At 40.5% G+C, this 8,095-nt stretch overlaps 1 protein-coding gene across 8 annotated transcripts in view; it reads left to right on the top strand.

The window, feature by feature from the left end:
- The first annotated feature begins 1,156 nt into the window (after positions 1-1,156).
- Positions 1,157-8,095, top strand: part of igsf9ba (immunoglobulin superfamily, member 9Ba) — an 80,671-nt gene continuing 73,732 nt past the window's right edge. For 2 of the 8 annotated variants that reach the window (XM_016672606.1, XM_016672607.1), the window contains exon 1: positions 1,157-1,498. In XM_016672606.1, coding sequence (XP_016528092.1) covers positions 1,435-1,498 — 64 coding nt within the window. In that variant the 5' untranslated portion in view covers positions 1,157-1,434. The remainder of the gene's footprint in view (positions 1,499-8,095) is intronic. The other 6 variants (XM_016672604.1, XM_016672603.1, XM_007554390.2 and 3 more) reach the window with 4 other exon arrangements.

Here is an 8,095-nt window from a genome sequence, read left to right as displayed (position 1 = left end):
TTTATCACAGAAATAGAAAGAGAGACAGAGATAGAGAGAGAGAAATAAATGAGAATCTCAGATTTTTTTGAAATGTATTTATTTATTTATTTTTAAAGGCTCATTTTTAGATTCCCTTTGATTTCAGACGGAAAGATTCTCCAAAATGAAAAAAAGATGGGAGGGAGGGGGATGGCAGACAGACACATGGAGTCCCAAAAAAAGACGTTATATTTAAAGGCTGGAAAAAAAAAACCCCAAAAAAACCCTCCTACTTTAACCTACATCCGCAAAAAAAAAAGAAAAAAAAAGAAAAAAAAAAGACAAATCACCTGCACGGTTTTTGTTTTAGTTACGGCAGCAGGCGGCCCCCTAAACGGTGTGAGATCTGAGCAGCCGGAGGCGCATGGGTCCTCGGTGGCCATGCAGGAAGAAAGAAATCTGAGGCAGCCTTATCAGCCCGACCATGTCTGCGCAGTGGGGCCGTCGAGGGAAAAGAAAACAAGGAAAACCATATTGCATGTGTCGCCACACCCATCACACGCAGCCAGACGTGGAGGGGGAGCGAAAAAAAATAAAATAAAAATAAAAAATAAAAATAAAAAAATAAAAACACTTTTCTATCGGCGACATGACACTATAGTGGAAGGCTGCGGATGAGTCACCATCATCATCATCATCATCATCATCCTCATCATCATCATCAGCACCAACATCAGCATCCTTCCATCACTGGTCCAGCAAAGGCTGAGGAAAAAAAAAAAGAAGAAGAAGAAGCGTTGACATGCTGATGATGCTGTGGAGATGCTGTGGCGCACGTGGGGGCCCCGTTTTAAAGGAGCGGTATTTACAGATGTTGCACGCTGGCAATGCGCATGATACTGCGGCTCCCGCTTTTACACTACGGCACGCTCCAACTCACCTTGAATCGGAGCGCTCCTCCGGGTTCGTCATGCGGGGTGGAGGGAGGAAGAGAGGGGCGGAGGGGGGGCTAGCGAGGTAGGGTGCGGAGGGTGCGGGGACAGCCAATACACGCCCCAAAGCCTCAATCGGCAACCAATGCGGTGGCGGAAGAGGCGGACCTGTTGGCTTTTTGCATTCTCACACTTGGTTTCACTATGCGCTCGTAAAAGAGAGAGAGAGAAGGAAGGAGAGAGAGAGAGAGAGTAGAGAGAGGAGGAGAGAGGGAGGAAAAGGGGAAAAAAAACGGCTCCGTGTCTACTACAAACGCGGCGGTGCAGGTGCTCTGTCTCTTCGGGAGAGGATGCGGATGGAAGGACGGGGGAGGGAAGAAGAAGAAGGGATGAAGGCAAAGCAACGCCGCGGGGAGAGAGACTGAGAGACGTGAAATGAAAAAGGGGCTTGCGCCGAAGAGTCCGAGAGGTGCAAGGTCGAATATGAGAAATTGGTCGAACGGGGCACTTTGCGTGGTAATAGCTGGTCGGCAATAGTACTATGATTTGGTATGTGGCCACTCTGATAGCAAGTGTATTCAGCACCAGAGGAACGGCCGCTCAAGGTGAGTTGAAGTGCGATATATTTTCTCTTCAAGCCGCGCGTGCATGACATCTCCCCGTCTTCTCACCCCCGTTTTTTTTTTTTTTTTGGTGGAAATTATTATTACTCATTCCTCCCGTGTGTCCGATAATGGGAGCTGCAGCGGCGTCTCGTTCACCTTCCATTAAAGTTCGGCGTACCACCGCGCGTCTCCTCACAGCAGCCGCATATTGCAACCATTATAGATCATAACAAAAGCTCGCCTGACTGATACGGCTGTTGGGCTAGGCCGGCGTGTGTGAATGTGTCTGGTGTGTGCGTATGCGTGTGTATCCGTGAGTGTGTGTATGAGGCGCATTTGTGCAGCCTGGAGGGTAACGAATCCACCGCCGCTGAAGGGGAAATGTGTGCATTTGTATTATAGCCGAGCAGTCCCATTTGAGTTCTCCAGAGAGGGGTGTGACCACCGGTCTCAGCCTTTTCCAGATGGGAAAAAAAAAAAGTAGCTAAATAATGCATCACGTGTCAGACGAAATGCATTCTTGAATTTAATAGAGCTCACTGTCGCCTGCCGCATGCACGGAACCGAAATGCAGGATTTCACACTATAAAAGAGCAGGAGGAGGAAGGAGGAAGGAGGGAAGAGGAGGAGGAGTAAGAAGAGGAGGGGGTGTGGTGGTGGTGGGGGGTCAGAGTGTGGCGTGCGTGATGCACCGCCGCATGCTCGGCCCCTGTGCTGATCTAAGAGCTTCAGTGAAATACTCACATTGCTGCACAAACCCCTGTGCAAGAAGAAGAAAAAAGAAAAACTGCACAGTGTCCATTTTGCTCAGATTTGCCTCAGATCTGCTCTCGTGTTGACCCATGTACTTACTTAACCTTGCTTTTCCACTGGCGCCCAGATGAGGGAGACATGTGCCCAGTCTGTCGCCTGGTAACCAATCCCAATGACCCCCACCAACACACACGCGCACACACACACGCCGTACCCAGTCAGAGCTGCACTTGCTTACAGGTGTTGGCTGCTGTGCTGGGATACTAGCCAGAGGAGTTAGCAGCGGGGTAAAATAAAATAAAATAAAAAAATAACACAGTGTGTCTATGGTGACGCTTTAAGGCAAAAATGTCAACCCTGGATTACATTTAAGAAAGTGGGTGCAAAGAAGTGACCAATCACAGCGTCTTACAGTGACATCTTGTTTCACTTGGATTCTATGTGACGAAATGGTCCGTCACAGGAGGGAAACCATTTCCAATTTCAAGCATAAATCCAAAAACTGGTGTCCGTTTGTGATCAGCCCTCAGTTGTTGTGGAACCACTATGAAACGCTCGTCTCTGCGAAGCGGTTTAAGCTCGGTTGGATTAGCATGAAGCTACTGTGGACATCATTCGGATCTTCTTAAATAGATTAAGATCTTGGATTCAAGATAGCGGCCTTCTGAGGATGTTATTCTGTCAGGCGTCCTTCCAGGGTTACCTTATATTTCCATCCTTCCGTTAACTCGAATGATGCCCCCAATACCAGGTTTCATAACGAGAATGGTGTGTCACTATGCCCACAAGCTTCCATTTTGGTTTCATTTGACCACCAGGCTAGCTTCTTATACCTGCTTGTTGTGCCCACAATGAGTTGCTTGTGGCAACAGTGGCTAATAGTTGTCCTGTGATCTGTGATTTTTTTGTTTTTGCTTTGTTTGCAATTGTTCCGTGCTGCATCCACTCTCAGGTTTAATTGCGGCCAGATTGTTTTCTAAGCAGGTGGCTTCTGAAGGCAACGGCTGATACTGGATTTCACTTAAAGGTATCACAGTAATAGGGGTAGAGATGTTGGTTTTTCACATAAAACGTGAAAACACAAAATCTTACCGAGTACCGGTATTTTCGTCTAGTTTCTTGTGAAAATACCTTAAGATGCTTGAAGTAAGACAAAACTAACTTTTACCTAACTTTTTAGCAAGATATATGAGCTTGTTTTCAACCCAAGTCTTGAATATTGATAAAAACTAGTTCCACTGGCAGATTTTTTATGACATGGACTCTTTATAAATGAAAAAAAAAATCGATCTAGTTTTTTCCCCCTCAATATTCAAGAATTATTGACATAAAACAAGCTCCTTTTTCAAGAGTACTAAGATATTTTCACCAGAAAGTAGACAAAACACAACAAGAAAAAATACTCTATAAGACTTTGTGTATTTGCAGTGAAGTTTGTGGCTGAAAAAATGTTAAAAAGTTCACCAATATCAGCCGAGACTTGTAAAAAAAATAACTAAACGCGAAGATTATTTAAGAAGAGTTTGGTCATTGACTGTATAAAATATTTAAATTTTGATATAAGCAAACAGTAACGACTTGCATGAGCATTGGAAAATTTTAGGCTGAAAATATAAAATCTTATTTGTAAACAGTTCTAGGGGGTGCAGTTCAAACCAAATTGGTTAATCTTCTTATAAAAGACTTAATATTTACATCAATTTGTTTATCTCACTTTTGGCATGGAAGTCAGTGAGTCTCAAAAACTCCTCGAGTTTTTTTTGTCTTCCTTTGACCAGTTTTTCCATCTATACAGTCACTTTACCTCTCAGAATTATTTGCATTTTCTAGGCTATTTATTCATTTTGACTGTTTAAACAGAAGTTTTTTTGTTCTCCATGTTGCTGTTAGATTTTCAGGCCTGAATTTGCTCCATAACAGGAAGAAAAAAAAAAACTGAAAAAAAAATGAAAGTGGGATCAGGGCGGCTCAGCTCAGTTGAAACTTGGCTGCTTTGTGTGGAGTGGTATTTCGCTTGGTGTGCACTTTGCTCTGTGTCAGGCATAAACAAAGGATCAGGAGATCTACAAATAGATGTTCTTTCTCCCGAAAATAACGTCTGAATCTGGCTCAAACGCTGTGAAACAGCGTGACGTTGTGTTTGCGTAGATTACATTAGTGTTTTAACGTACGCTGTAGTGTATTTGTAGAAGTTGGATTTTCTGTCAATTTCTGTCTGATTTTTCACTTAAGAAACAGTGAATACATGAGAGTTTTAGTAATGCTTTCTGCATTATCTATTACGACATAATATTCTTGATTTTGCCCATTTCTGGGACTTCTTCAATAATTAAATGATCAATTCATTCAGTTCATTGAAACAAACTTTTACTTTACCTTTGCCTGTGCACCAAGATATATGTTCCTTACTTTTCTCTCTCTATAACCAAAGTGTTTGTCAAAAAAAGGAGTGAGTTTCCATTTTGTTTCATTTAACAAACAGGGGGAGAAAACACCAGATTTTTTGACGTTTGACCTGCTAATAGAAACTTATTTAACTGGTTCATGTTTAATCTGGTTTTTACTGTTCTTGACCAAAGTTTCACTGTATTCGCAGGAACACTGGGTGCCAACATATTCACTACCTTCTTAGACTATTATGCTTTAAGTGTAAGTTAAGTTAAATATGAACTCAATTTTAACATAGGTCACCTGACTTCAAGTTCTTCTTACGTTCTACAGTAAGCTTCAGTTTTTATCGAAATTTTAAAAGACCAATTTTTTAAGCAAAAAATACTTAAATATGAGCTTTGCAGTGAAAAAGGAGCTGGATTTGGACAACATATCTACTTTTTGGATTTTAGCTACTTAAGTATTGAATTTTGAGCAAAGTACTATGAGATGTTTTGCTAGTTTGCAGGGAAGGGGATAAATTATTTTCAACTGTGCTGATTGCATCACGGGTAGAGGTGCACCCAGCATGGTTTTGTTGGCAGATTTCCCCATCCAGATTATATTCGTCTACACATATTATGTCACCCTAAACCTGACACTGATCACTCCTATGAACATTTTCTGAGGGCGCCATTTGAGCCTGTAACCATCCTGGAGATGTTTCTTTTTTTTTTTTAACTCTTCTGATTTCTATTCAGTCCTGACCTGCTTAGATTCCTGCAGTAGAGGTGGAGCTATCAATCCAAAATATCAATAATATCGATACCAAGTTGGTATCGTTATCAGATCGATACTAGTGTGGCAAGATTGATATTTTACTTTCAAATTCCCTCCTGAAACTTTATTTTTGTATCCTAGTTTCTTAAATCGACCTCCAAAAGATTTTGTTTCTATTTGCTCCCAATTGATAAAATATTTTACACTTTGTTTATTTAGGAAAAATGCACACAAACTATGTTGAAATGTTATTAAAGTATTTTGTGGATCCCTGTAAACTTTGTCCAAATTCTGTTGTGGGCCTGAACAAAAATAACTCACAGGAAAACCACAAAAACACCTGAATGCCAAAAGTTTGATTATTTATCACGCATAAAAAGTATCGGTATCAGTATTGTATCGCTGATCTATATCAAAATATGTTGTATCACACTCCTCTATTGGGCAGGATGAAAGATAGAAAAGTAGACAGAAAACTGTCATAATAGTTTTTGCATTTATAAAGCCTAAAATCTTGTGCGTAAACCATTTTTCTGAAACTCGACTAATGAAAGCTTGTTAGTATTTCTTCTGGGACTGAAGCAGGCACATCCCAAGAAACTGCAGCAGGTTTAAACTTCTACACTAATTCAAGCTGTTTCAGGAACTCCACTGTTAGCCGTGTCCGATATGCAGACAGTGATGTATATAGCTCGGGTTTGAGCCGCCACTTCCAGTAAATGCTCATTCAAAGATTTTGTTTTATGCCAAGTGCCCATCAGGGAAGAAACATATGCTAAGAGAGACCCAGGGTTAGCCCAACAAAGGCAGCAGTGACTTGGCAGCAGATCGAGGTGAAGCAGGACGGACGCCAACGGTAGTATAGAGGTAATTAAACGTCATCGACAAGTGGATTATTTGAAGTATTTCTGCTCAGTCACCAACGTTTGACGGGTTCCTTCACTCACCGTTGCTGCGAGATTTAATGTTTTTTAAGCACACATCAAGTTAGGTTTGTTTTTTTCTTAAGAACTCTGTTTTTAGAGTGTCAAATGACCTCGGTTGACTTTTTTTTGTCACTTCTTCTAAGCACGGCCTATATTTTTATCTGTTGTGATCAGCCAAATTATTGTCAAGAGCTTTCACCTCGTCTACACGCGACATCGTTTTGGTTGAGTTTACCCACAATGCCCTGCATCGTGTTGTGATTCTCGCATTTGTTTAACTTGAGGAAGACAAAGCCGCATGTTTTTAAATGGAGATAAAGTGAAAGTTAGAGAAAAACAGAAGAACCGGAAGAACCGAGGCATGATCTAATGTTGAAGTTCTTTGGGATTTATAACTTTTAATGATATCCAGAAGATACAGATCTGATGTCTGCAGGTCTTTACTGGTCTTCTTTTGTTTGATGACTGCTTTACTGTTTCCGATGTAAAACAGGAATTTGGACTGTGATCGGGAAATTTTATTTTAAAACTGTCACTGTTTTCATGAGATAGAAGGATATTTCCTTCAAATGTTTTTATAGTTTTGGGGGTTTAGTATAGTTCTTATGAAATTACGATAGTATTTCAAGCAAAAATTTTGTCCTGACATTTTTCTTGCATGAACTTTTTTTTTCTTCTTTTCACTCAGTTATCTTTGTCAATTTTGCGATGTTGACTTCATTTTTCTATTTTCAAAGCTTTTCCTTGGTCTTTTCTTCTTCTTTTGCTTTTTTCTAATTTAAAGGTAGCCATTCAACTAGCATGAAGGTCATTTTCACAGTTTTGAAACAGATTGATTCCCAGCTTTGAAAGTCAGATGTCATGGACAGTTTTTAAATGCTGGAGTGTGACTTTAATTTTTCACTTGAACTTTCACTTGTCTTGATTTGTTTTTACACTAAAAAAAAAGCTGTTTTATTTATTTATTTATTTATTTATTTACAAACACTAAAAACAGAGCTGTGCAACTCAGCGTAGGCTTTTCTGAGACTTCACAGTTGCAGAGGTTTTAATTTTCCTGTATTACGGCATGAAGTAATAATTGTATTGTTTGAATTCATACCCTTTAAAACCATGGTGTACCTTAAGATATGCATAACATATTATCTGAATCTTTATTTCCTTTTAAAAAGGTGCAATATAGTGGGCATTTAAAAAAAATGACAGGATAAACATTTATTTCAAACTGAAATAGTTTGAAATTTTTTAAATATGCCAGATTTTATTTAATTTGAATTTTTGTTTTACTTTTTGTGTTCATCCCAAAAAATAGAATCATGAGTGTGTTCCGAAATGATCTTATGTTTTCCAACCAGTTTCTCAGACATGAACCCAAGCTTTCCCTCTCAAATTCTCTATGCTCTTTTTTTTTTTTTTATCTCGCTATGCTTTATTTTATCACGATCGTGAGAGTAAAGCTTAGTAATGAGCTTAGGAGAAAGGCTGTGCTCAAGCTGCGGATGGCAGACTCTCTGTGCTGGGCATCTGCCAGCTCTCTCTGGCAGTGCCCCCCATTACCTCTTCCCCCCCACCTCCCCTCTCTGCCTTCCTCTTCCTCAGCCAGTCCGGTCCCGGCGGAGTCCTCTTTGCAAACAGAGCCTGCAGCATTCTGGGAAAGCCACATTTTCAGATCATGTGGTTCTGGTTAGATGGACTAACTCGAAATCCTCTTCAGTCGCAGCGCATGTAGCTGGACACAAGTTGTAATGTGTCCCACATTGTAGATTAT

The sequence above is a fragment of the Poecilia formosa genome, unplaced genomic scaffold, assembly GCF_000485575.1.
Source record: "Poecilia formosa unplaced genomic scaffold, Poecilia_formosa-5.1.2 Scaffold63, whole genome shotgun sequence".
Taxonomy (NCBI): domain Eukaryota; kingdom Metazoa; phylum Chordata; class Actinopteri; order Cyprinodontiformes; family Poeciliidae; genus Poecilia; species Poecilia formosa.
This window is presented reverse-complemented; position numbering and strand designations above follow the sequence as displayed.